Raw genomic sequence first — 12,846 nt, 5'->3', positions numbered from 1 at the left:
CCATGCATTATGGGAGAGTGACGTCACACCCGGGCTCAGAGGAACCCCAGATTTCACTTATATACTTATATACTTAAATAAATATTTATGATCAATATACATGCTTATTTTGTGTATAAATTAAACTTTACATTGAACTATGCTATAACAATGACTTAGTACGTCAGTTAATAATTGTTAATACAGGGTTCCTTTATAATTGTTTATCCCACAAGTAATATATAATGTTAGTCCAAAAGAGTTTGCCACATGCTGCAAAGCACTATTAAAACGTCAAAAAAAAAAAAAAAAAAAAAACAGCGGATAGAAGAGAACTAAACCACTTTTGTTTTATAAGGTGATGGGATCCTTCTCATTACAGGAAGTTGTACTCTGTAAAATCCCTATGTGCTCATTATTAATTATTATTATTAATTATATTGAAATAACTGGGAAACTGCTTGGTCTTAGTCCAAAAGATAAAGCTCAAGGTTATGTCTTCTAAATACCTATGGTGCCAAACTAAAAGAATTTCAATTTACTATCATAGAAGACAAAGACAGCAAATCTGATATTCGAAATGATGCAGCAGTGACTATTTTAAAAACTTTTTTTTAAGTAGAAGAAAGGGAGCTGATGGCAATCATCATAACTGCTATCTATGTGTTCCCAAGCACTAACATGAAGAAGGCTATCACAAAGCTCTACAACAACATCAGCGAGCAGCAGATGGATCATGCCAAATTAATCAATAATTACTTTAATTATCAAAATTGAATGATGATTTGTCAATCAACTAGCCATACATTTTCAGCTTTGTCCAACTAAAGCTTGTATGTCTGTCACATGATCTATTGATTGTATAATGTTCATAAAGTAAGAGTGTTCTGAATGTTGTGGCTCCTATTTTGCTGTGTTGTGTGTATGCTGTCTATGTCCATATCACGATTTCTGTTTTCTTTTTTTCTTGCACACCTGTTCTATTGTTGGATAATGCCTGGTTCTGTAATAAATAGAAAAGGGAAGACCTCAACATTACTTTTGTCTATAGTCATCATTCAATAGTACCATAAAAGTAGATTTATATGTGCAGAGAAAAATAGACCCTGTAGCCAGTTTAAATGTTCATATTATTATAATCTAGACTACATTGAGACTACATTATGAATCAAATATTTTGTTGTTCTAGCAGATGGACTCAGTTGTTACATGTTATATAGATTAAATATAGTCCGGGAGGATGGGAAGCTCAATCAAAACAATGCTATTCTGATATCAAATAGCATTATTTGAATGCAACATCTGTTCAAATGTAATATTTGCATAAGGAGGACTAGACATTGTTTTGTTGCATTCCTGCGGAGGGTTTGACCTTTGACCTGGTTGTTGCATTCCAGAGAGGCTTGTCCTGCAGCAGCACTACAACCAGCCTGGGTCTCACTGCTTTCATGCTACAGCAAGACCATGTTGAGCTAGTGTAGGCACAATAGCGTCTGTTATCAGGGACTAAAGGACACCGTAGCACCGTTCCGAGCTAAAAACTACATCTTCTTTTGGGCTGTACACCGTCAACCTAGAACTAGTTAGCCATTTTGCTCAGCAGCTAAACCACCGCCGTATTGAGGTTTCTTTACAGACACACAGCAGGCTCGCCGCAGACACCAGCGCAGAGGAAATGAAGGACAAACAAAAGAGAAAGAAGGAGCGGACCTGGGCTGAGGCGGCTCGCATGGTAAACCGTCTGTGTTGAAAATTTAACTCGCCGCATGTGATTTCTGTATGGATTAGCGTGAAGTGATGGCTGCAGATGTGTTGTTGTGTTCGGATATTATCCTTGCGACCACCACCGGTGCTCTGATGTGGCACCAGCCAACTATTAACGGCACCTTACTGGCAGGCGGGTTATATTCTGTTTAAATGTAACCGAGAAAGCACACTTAACATTTGCTGTATGTTTCTCTGGCTGCTGGCATAAAGAGCCTTGCAGCGCGACATGCTAACAGTGGCTAGCACGCCAACATCCACCTCTCCTGTTTTGAGGTCTTTGTTTGCTAGGCAGCAAGCTAGCTAGCCTCACGCCAATTACCACCATAGCAGCCCAAGTAACTTAAAGGATAAATCAGCGCTGCAACAACTTAATTGTCTACTTTACGGTTAGTTAAACGTAACGTTACTGCAATTATTTACTTGGTGTAACTTAATTGTAGTTAATTGAGCGCAGTACACGCTTAGCTTGTCCAAAGCTAACAGCTAACTACTAACTCAGTTGTCTTGAACATCCACATCGAGTAGTAGTGCAGGAAAATAAATAAAATCTGTCAACGGTTGTTTAATCAACTTGCTTCTGTCGAAGATTGATGAAAGGCAACATCAATAGATAGGAAATACTTAATCACACGAAACATTGAATCTAAGATAGGTAGGAATTATTTTAATTGCAAATCAACTTTACTTATTTAATTAAAATGCACACTGACAACAGAGCAGCCAAATGTCGGACAAGTAAGTTAGTATAAGATTGTGTAGATTTGTAGTCAGATGTGTTTTTTCTGTGTGAGTGCAGTGGGTTCACTAGCTGCTTCTCTTTGGAAAGATTGACCCTATTCTTCTGTATAGCGTCAGGTATCAGCTGTATAGCAAAAACAAGTGCTGAGCCAAAGTCAAATACAGGTACAGTTTCATACATTTCTAAAGACGACTGTCTGTTTTGAATAATAGGTTGCTATTCTCTCTTTCGTCTAAACAGAGAAGTTTTGGTGAAATACAGGTTCACTGTAGCTTATACCCCAGCTTTTATTTGATATTAAATTATTATATAATAAATGATAAAGGCCTATTGGTTTGCGCTACATTTAAAAGCTCCAATCTCAGTTTTTTCCAGAATGCTGTATTGTAGTTTACAAAAATACGGACAGACTCTTGGTGCTATGGGTCCAAGTAAGAAGTGAAGAGAGACACCTTCTGTCTGTGTCAGAACTCTCAGGGGCCATGTGCTCTTTCATTGACTTTGACACGGTATGTTTGAATGTTGCCACCTTCAGCAACTCGCCTTCAATGATTTAAGTTACTTTATTAGCAGTGTTGTGGTGACTGAATAAATCATGGAAATAAAGACTCTTGACATGCCACACAGTGCAGTTGTAGCCATCTTCAGTGTTTTTAAAACAGGCGCCAGCTCTTTCATGATTGACAGCACTCATCCGTGAGCTCAAGTGTCCATGCATCTGCCAGTTTGGTGTATCTTCTTCCTGTACCTGTTGTAGCATCACTGGATCAGACCGTGCACATGCAGGTTAAGCTGTAAGCTGCCCTTGTTTCTTAATGCTTGACTTGCCTCTGTGCCACAATAACATGAGCTATTGTAGCAGGTTTGAAGCCATTGTTTATTGCTAGTTTCAATGTATGCACAAAGCATGGCCTTAAATCCCATTCCAGCAGCTGTGTGTTGGCCAGTAAAATGTTACTTGCATTGTGTGCACACATGTACCCCATTCCTTGGCAGCTTTTCCCAGTGCTTCAGCTAAAGTTCCAGCTGTGTCTCTCTCGGGTTGTCATAATTTCTGTTAGTATGAAGTTTTTGAGGATTATTTAACAACAAAATGTCTGCTCCCTATTTACTGTGTCTTGGTCACATCTATTTAGAAATAAAAAATATTGGATTCATATCAAATAGTTTTTGTCATGTGAGTCTGTGAAAAACAAATGTTTAATCAGGTACTTTTACACCTTTCAATGAGCAGACCTCTATTTTCGCTTTTCCACTATACAGTTCTAGTACTATTCGGCTTGACACGACTCGTTTTTTTTGCGTTTCCATCAGGGATGGTACCTGGTACTTTTTTTAGTACCTGCTCTGCTGAGGTTCCCAACGAGCCGATACTAAAATGTGACGTCAACCGACTGCTGGCCACTGATTGGTCAGAGAGTTTCATCACTGGAGAGTCATGAGCTGTCCCACACAAGACTCAAACCCGCCATTTTTAAATACCGACAACAATAGTTACAGCAATTCGTTTAATTTCTCTTGCTTTGTGTGTGAAAAAAAGGCACAGACCAAGCAGCAAGTACACCATTACCTCCATGTCCTCTGTTGTTTTTGTATTTTGTGTTGTGTATAAAACGCAGTCACAGGAATTTCACACAGCCGTGCTATGACAACCCCGCCCACATTGATTATAGTAATGGAAAAGGTCATTCTTGGTACCGTTTTTAGTCTGGCCAGTAATAATATATGTACAGAATGTAAAGATAAATACATTTTTTTTGTAATATAGTTATTTAGGTATGATATTTTACAGTTTAACAATAAACTTACTGTATATAATGATATAAGTGTACAAAACAGTAAACGTCTGTGGGAATTAAATTAGCTATGAGGGAAATAACAAAAAACATACATATATTAAACTTGAATTAAGAAAAAGGATAAATATACAACAAATGCATCCTATATGACTTTTAAAAATAAAAATATCGGCACATAACATGATCACCTATACCAATATATCTGTGATAGGTCCATATTGGCACATAATATTGGCTGACCTCTATTTCATTTTAATTTTTATGTTATGTTTTTGGTAGTGATTTTCTTCTTTTAAATAGCTCATAGATCATTTTGAGGTAGATGATTATGCTACGTCGCATACAATCCAAGTCTTTTATTTAATGTTTCCTTGTTTCTTGATCCTCTCTTGAGCTGGAAGTGCATATGGCCATTTTGAAGGCCATCCCAAGCCTTGTATTTCTGCTCCAAGAAGCAATGAGTGATCTCTGAGGAGCTATGAGCGAGGATACATGAGAGAAGACTTCACAGAAGTTTTTTACCATACAACATGCCCCCTTGGATATAAGTTATTTATTGGCCACTGCAATGCTTGGATTGATCAGATATATTACAGCAACACTGCAGTTTCAAACTGTGGACTGTGGACAGATTATAGATTAAACTCAAGTGTATTATTTACAGGTTCTATATTTTGCTTTCTGATTCACCCTCTAGGGAAAAAAATGTCCCATTTTATCAACAAAAGAACCATAAACGACTTTCTTTATTTATTAGAATGATTTTGCTTCTCATGATCGGTTAGTTCCCCATTACTGTTATTGTGTATCAAATTAAAGCAAGGGAGAGACTGTCCTCAGCCAGAAACACATTTTTTATTACAAGGCACTTGGTCTTGAGTTGGGGATTGACCTTTATTTTTCTTGTATCCAGGCTTTTATCTAAATTAGTATATACGTGTTTTTTTTATTTGTGTGGTAAAAATAATGTGGATTTTTTACAGGTTTTGGAGAACTTCTCTGATGCTCCTATGACTCCCAAACAAATCCTCCATGTCATCCAGACCAAGGGGCTGAAGGAAATGCGGTCAGACACACACACACACACACACACACACACACACACACACACACACACACACACACACACACACACACACACACACACACACACACTGGATAGGCAATATGGCAGAAATATATCAAGTTTTTTCAGGACAGGATCATGGTCTACAATGTTATCACATTTCTTTTTCATGTTGGTTTTTTAATACTATTTTGCAAGTTAGTGAACAGTACTCAATACTGAGACAGTACTACTGTACTCAACGTTCAAATAACTTAAATGTCTTATCACATAATGATAGAAATGTGTCTTGGATTAGGGGCTCCTAAACAACAGAAATACATAAACCCAAGACAGAACATTAAAACACAAATAATTATATGAATAGATAAGAGTGGTTGTGCAAAGCTGCATTTAAAAAATAGTGACAGTCTACTTGGCCTTGTTTAAAAGGGATATTGCAGTGGGAAACCAAATTAACAGTACAATCAAACTAATTTCACAGCTGAAAAGCAAATAGTTGATGTTGTGTAGAAGTGTGTCGTTTAAGATAAATGGCAATGGCAGGATGTGCATTGTTAAAAAAGGGGACCAACACTGAGCTGACATTACACTAGCTTGCTTGCGGCATGCCAAGAAATAGTTATCTTGCCTGCTAACTGGTAGCTCTGCTTTACCTCCAGCTGTCAATTTAACATGGTGTGCAGAGGTGAGCTTCCTATCAGGACATTAAAACTGCTGTAGATTTTACTAGCAGATTGGAGATGCTGGAAAGAGGTGCACAATAGTTACAACCTCTTTGTCCAGGCAGATCGTAGAGACATTTTAATCATTCACAATCTATTGTCATCATACTGCACACCCTTAATACACACACACAAACACAGGAAAATCTGATTATTCCAATGTCGCAATTGACTATCTAATGTACTTGTCTTGTATTTTTAGCAGCCATCGAACTGATCAGACAGCATACATATCAACTAAATATGTCGATTAATGTGGTTATAACTGATTGTTTTACATTTCCTCCCACATGGACCTACATGAACTGCTGCTGTCCTAAACAGGAGGTAGGTTGGAATTGTGTTCATAAAGGAAATAAAATGATTATGGCAACAGAATAACCAGAATTGTTTTGCAAAGTCATTGGACATAAAACGGGCATCACAGTTTGGTACCAGAGTTCTAGAATTAGAAATTACTGTCACCTTTTCAAAAGTATCAACAGAATCCCTGAAATTAATTAATAGAAAATTGTTTATTTTTCTACTGTACTCATCCTATGAGTCTGTAATAAAATCTTAAAGAAATTGGATTTTAAAACAACTGGTGCAGTGCCTGTTCAAAATGTGCCTGTTTGGAGCAGGCTGATTACTCAGCCTCTGGCCACTACTTCAATGCATAGAAGAATTAATACAGTTGATGTGAGATGTGAATGAGTATATTCACCAAAGCAACAACATTCTATTACACACAGATAATATAAATAATAGGCTAAGAACTCTCTCTCCTGTAATTTCCTGTCTCTCTACTTTCAAATAAAGACGTCTATGCCAGAGAAAATCTTAAATTAAAAACAAAACACAAGTGACCTATGCGTAACTATTGAATGTCCTCGATTGCAGCAGCCAATCTGATAAATGTGCTGCTAATGCTACACTTTCTGTCTAGACACAGGGACATATTCTTTTTAAGAGGTCTCTTTTCACTGTCTACTTTTCTCTTTTTAGAGCCCTTTTCTTTCATGTCACACTTGTCTCTGGTCTCTCCCTTGACATGCAAGAGTCAGTCTGCACAGAGCATAGCAGCTAACTCAAAGTTTATTTTTATTTAACATATTGCATGTTCAAATAGTACCAAATTCGATGGTTAATGTAATTTAACATCATAATATCAATATACACTGTGTATTCTAATGTTTATAGAACCCTTATTAAAAAATTATGTATTGGAGCGCTGCGAGCTGAGTGGTAAGCCGCATGATTGCAGCGTCCCCGGTTTGACTATGGCAAGGGACCTTTGCTGCATGTCCCCCTCCAAAAATAAATCCTTAAAAAAGTAATTTATTGATAAAATACATATTTATGAAATTCTATTCACTGGATTAGCAATAAGTCTAAACCCAATATTGTATTATTCATGTTACTTATAAATTGCTTGACATTAATTATCAGTGTGTTATAGGTATCAGTTTAATTTTGCTTTGCCAGTATATGCTGTACTAGTATGGATTAGTAATAGGGTTAATATATGCTATATTAGTCCAAGTTACGATTGCCATGTTATTGATCAACCACAGTAAAAATTGTAGAAAATCTTTGACAGTTGGTTACTTACGGTGCATCTGGAAAGTAGTCACACCCCTTCACTTTCCCCACATTTTGTTATGTTACAGCCTCATTCCAAAATTGATTAAATTCCTTTTTTTCTCATCAATCTACACAAAATACCCCATAATGACAAATCGAAAAAGGTTTGTTTTTTTTTAGAAATGTTGGCAAATGTATTAAAAATAAACTGTAATATCGCAAGTACATAAGTATTCACACTCTTAACTCAGTACTATGTTGAGGCACCTTGGCAGCGATTACAGCCTCAAGTCTTCTTGAGTATGAAGCTACAAGCTTGGCACACCTATATTTGAGGTATTTCTTCTCTGCAGATCCTCTCAGGCTCTGTCAGGTTGGATGAGGAGTGTCGCTGCACAGATATTTTCAGGTCTTTTCAGAGATGTTCAATCAGGTTCAAGTCTGGGCTCTGGCTGGAACACCCAAGGACATTCACAGACTTGTCCCGAAGCCACTCTTTCATTGTCTTGGCTGTGTGCTTAGGGTCCTGAGTGCTCTGGAGCAGGTTTTCATCAAGGATCTCACTGTACTTAGCCCCGTTCATCTTTCCCTCCATCCTGACTAGTCTCCCAGTTCCTGTCCCACAGCATGATGCTGCCACCTCCATGGTAGTTCCAAACTTCAGTGAGTTGCCTATGCAGACACTGAAAAAAAAAAGAAACACAATATTTCCATTCCAACAACATGTTTTATTGAAACAATTGCACCTGGCTACAGCTGCTGTATTGGCATTGAACTAACTTGGATGCATGGTAATACAGTTTCGTGATGACTTAAACAGAACATCTTAATGCCCCCTTAAAACATTTCTGCTTCTCTAAAAAGAAACATCCCTTACTACCTGGATTGTTGAAAGAAAGAAGTAAAAATCTGAAAACAAGTTAAATAATTTAAAATAGATGCAAACTTAAAAATGTAAATCCAACTGCAATATCTCTCATTGCAATTGTCTTACCTCTTTAAGTAAAGTGTGCTAGGCCACCAAATTATATAATAAATGGTAAAATTAAACACAAAAATAATGATCTAACTTCACAGTAAGTTCTCAGCCAAAACAAACTAGAACAAGGAACAATGTAGATAAACTCAAGTAGAAGCATTGAAGAGCAATCACTATAGGGCAATATGTAATGTAATGTACTGTGTGTCTGTGTGTTTCTGTGTGTGCACACTTGTGTGAGCATGCTTTATTATGATAATTCTTTGATAGGAAAACCAGCATGTTTACTTTGCTAGGTTTTAAACACGTGTGTTGGCATGTTAAAACATTTCCTGATGTGCTAAAAAGTCTCTCTGAGGGTGAACTACTTGCAGGTATACAGAGATACTTCCTGGCTAGTTTACTCAGCTCAGTCTTCACCAAGCAGGTCTGCTTTACTGTCTATGGTGGGGGACAGCAAGTAGCTGTTGAGTTCAGCTTTGATTTTGATATTCTATCACCCTTGTGTCAAATAAACAGTTTAACATTATTACCTTCAGTGCTGTTGCTTCCATTTCTGACATCACCCTGGTCATCACCCATGTCTGAGATGCTGCTGATGTTGCTGGCTTTGAATCTGGGATCCATGAAGCACGTCACATCCAGAAGTTCCTGGGTTTCTGGGTTGTCATACTTAGTGTTCATGTAGTCCAGGAGTTTCATCTTAATGGACTTTGTTAAATCACTGTCCTCTTCCTTCTCTCCAAGAACTGGTGTCTTCATCAGATGAAGGACTGGTTTCAAATAAGAAACACTAACGTAATCGCCCGAAAGAGCACCTGAAAATTTTTGCAGAGGCTGTAGTGCCTGGTTTACAGACTCAAGTATATCCAGGACTTGCCAGGTGGGAACTAAGTTCCTTTGATTTTCTGTCTGCGGAGAGGATGTCATATATGACCTGCTGCCGCTGCTGCTCCAGGGCTCTCTTGATCATCTTTTGCCTGGACCCCCACCTTGTTGGGCATTCAGTGATGGGTGAGTGGTCTGGGAGGTTGTGCTCCCACTGTGCTTTTTTCAGTGCCACCTTCTCTTTCCTGCTATGGGAAAGTGTCCCACCAATGTTTTGCAGAGCCCAGGAGTTTGTCTTGTAGCACTTTGAGTTTTCCTTTGTAATTGTAAAGTGCTTTATGAATAAAATGTATCATCATTATTATTATTAGTTTATAACTACAATAATTAAAGACTATTAATACCAATACTACAGTGTTTGAGAATGGCAACAATCATCTACCATGCAGTAGCCTAACTTGTGTGTGCATGAGCTTAAAAATCATTAATAGGTTACAAAGCAACATGCTATGCTGTTCGTTTTTCATGTCTCACTTTGCTCTTTATGCTATACACTGTAACTTTGATAAAATTCATCCCTCTCCCATATTCCTAATCATCTCATCTTCGGTCCAGTTTGTTTATCAGACTCACAAAGCCCTCTCTGCTCACTGTATTCATAATCCAAATAACTTGCGATGGCCTCTGTTATTTCTTTGTGGCGCTTTGATGTTTTCTTAAAAGGAGTTACACTTGTAAAACTCTGATAAATGGATGCCTGCTGGACTGTTTTGCTACTACTTGACTAGACGTCAGTAGTTCTACTTTTACTAACGCTAACTTCTTGAAGCACTTCGTATAGTTCTTTGTGGTTGTCTTGTAGATGGCTATGGACCTCAGCCACTCGTATCTACAGGGGCGGGCATCTAGGGCAGTAAGGCTCCATCTATATTGACATGCACAGCTTGAATGTGTAGTGCGTGGAAACAATATGTATATTGCGCATGTTGATATCGCGATGACGGTAAATTTGAGATATATTGTGCAGCCCTAATGGAGACCACTGTTTTCTTCAGGACCTTCAATGCTAGAGAAATCTTTTTGTACCCTTCCCCAGATCTGTGCCTCGATACTATCCTGTCTCGGAGGCCTACAGACGCATCCTTTGACTTCATGGCTTGGTTTCTGCTCTGACATGCACTGTCAACAGTGGGACCTTTTATATAGACAGGTGTTTGCCTTTCCAAATCATGTCCAATCATTGGAATTTATTACAGGTGGACTCCAATCAAGTTGTAGAAACATCTCGAGGATGATCTGTGGAAACAGGATGCACCTAAGCTCCATTTTTAATGGTATAGCAAAGGAGGTTAATACTTACGTACATGCGATATTTTAGTTTTTTATTAATAAATTTGCAAGAATTTCTAAAAAACCTTTTTCGCTTTGTCATTATGGGGTATTGTGTGTAGATTGAGGGAAAAAAAGGAATTTAATCAATTTTGGAATAAGGCTGTAACATAACAAAATGTGGGGGGAAGTTAAGTGTGAATATTTTCCGGATGCACCGTATATTGTGTCAAGGTGTACAGTGTAATGCCATATTGGCGTAATGCCATATTGGCCTACCCTAACCCTCATGAGTTTTGTCTTCAGCCTGACCGTGTGTGTGTGTGTGTGTGTGTGTGTGTGTGTGTGTGTGTGTGTATGTGTATATGCAGTGGCACAGCTCCTTTGGCCTGCCTGGTCACCATGCTGCACTCTCAGGTGAGGGGAGACAGAGTCAAGAATAGCATCTTCTTTAAGCTGCCTGGACGGATGAGCTTATTCACTCTCAAGGTAATCAAATTATCCTCTTATGTCTCAGCGCTTTGCCACACTGCTGCTTAAAGTAATTTTAGTTGGATAGTATTACCATCATAATTGGTGTCAATAGAAAGTAGCCCAAATGGCAGGTCATATCGGCTGATGTTAAAATTTGTTGTGGTAAAAGTGCTATCTGCAGCTGGTGTCTGGATTGCTCCAACGATGGTTTGTAACAAAAAAAGCTCCACTCTGTCACATAACTGTACAGTTGCAAATGGATTGAGGCTTTCTGTAGTTTAAACAACTGCAACAGAGTGAAACATCTTCTCACAAGAGAATCGCATCAGGAGCATTCTCTAGTTAAACATACAATATACCATCATTGCTGTATAGATGGTGTTCTGCAGTCAGCTTCTCCCAGCTGGGATTCCTTCATCATTGCTCATCATTCAGGAGATTTTTACCGGGAGCTATATTATCCACAGTGGCCACCTTCTTTCTAAAACAAACTGACCTTATGATTACAATTGGCAAAACACTGTATGAAGCAGTTTAAGTGTTTCTCACTGTTCAGCAGACAGAGGACGTCCAGAGGGGCTGTGAGCCGAACTGCTGCTAACATATACTCAGTTTGTTGCTCTGAAAACTGAAAATCCTGACATTTGATTACTAAAATCCTTCATCTGGTAAAAAGATATAAAAAAAATATATTAAAAATGTAGATCAAAATCTAGAAATTGAATTGAAAAAAACTTGATTTATTAAAATTTATGACAGCTTCTGGCAGGCAACCACAGCACTGATTGTGATGTGACATCATGAAACAGACTGTTAATTTGATTGAAATTATGGATTTCTTTTGTTGTAACACTGAATGGAAACATTTGGGATAATTTAAGTACCAAATTCAAAAAATATATAGCATAAACCTGGTTGTTTGTAGCATTTTAATGTAGAAAAGTTAAATATTGGGTCAGTTTTATCAATAATTGAATCCTATTGACAAAATATTTTAGTACACACTTTCGTATTTGGACCGCATGTATCAGATCTAATGCATCCATGTACTTATATTTAATTAAATAAATGTTGATAGCCAAAGTTAATTGATCCCTATTATGGTCACCAAAGGAAGCCAGTATTGATTGGTGGCAGTGCTGACTTTTAAGGATACCAAACCAAAGATCATTTACCATTACTGACGAATATAGGTACTGTTACACCCCTTAAGTGCTTCAATACACATATAATATGTAATAGTTTATTGCAGCAGTGGATGTGATGCATGACTACAAAGTCAATTGATAAGAGAAAATGTTTTGATTTGAATGATTCATGAAGAAAACCTATGACCTGCTAACTCTGCACTGTTCCTGCCCTCTAGAAAAATGCCCTGCAGTGGACTAAGACAACATCAGGATCAGAAACACCTACAGAGCCGGCCAGCAGCACTGCCCTCCCAGGTTCTAGCAGCAACACCCCTGCAGCAGGCTCAGCCATGTCTTCAGTTGGTGCTACTGAAGCCACTGAGCAAGAGAGCTGCGACTCCACTGAGACCACTGCTGCTGCCAGTGGAGACAATGATGGTAAAACTACACCACACACTAGTGACC

At 38.1% G+C, this 12,846-nt stretch overlaps 1 protein-coding gene across 3 annotated transcripts in view; it reads left to right on the top strand.

Annotated features, from left to right (window-relative positions):
• The first annotated feature begins 1,381 nt into the window (after positions 1–1,381).
• Positions 1,382–12,846, top strand: part of asxl1 (ASXL transcriptional regulator 1) — a 32,827-nt gene continuing 21,362 nt past the window's right edge. For 2 of the 3 annotated variants that reach the window (XM_053318327.1, XM_053318331.1), the window contains exons 1-4: positions 1,382–1,711; positions 5,268–5,351; positions 11,147–11,266; positions 12,618–12,819. In XM_053318327.1, coding sequence (XP_053174302.1) covers positions 1,655–1,711; positions 5,268–5,351; positions 11,147–11,266; positions 12,618–12,819 — 463 coding nt within the window. In that variant the 5' untranslated portion in view covers positions 1,382–1,654. Of the gene's footprint in view, positions 1,712–5,267; positions 5,352–6,078; positions 6,403–11,146; positions 11,267–12,617; positions 12,820–12,846 lie in introns of those variants that run through there. The other variant, XM_053318329.1, reaches the window with a different exon arrangement.

The sequence above is a fragment of the Scomber japonicus genome, chromosome 4 (assembly GCF_027409825.1).
Source record: "Scomber japonicus isolate fScoJap1 chromosome 4, fScoJap1.pri, whole genome shotgun sequence".
Classification (NCBI taxonomy): Eukaryota; Metazoa; Chordata; class Actinopteri; order Scombriformes; family Scombridae; genus Scomber; species Scomber japonicus.
The sequence above is the reverse complement of the archived record's forward strand: the minus strand, read 5'-3'. Positions and strand labels throughout refer to the sequence as shown.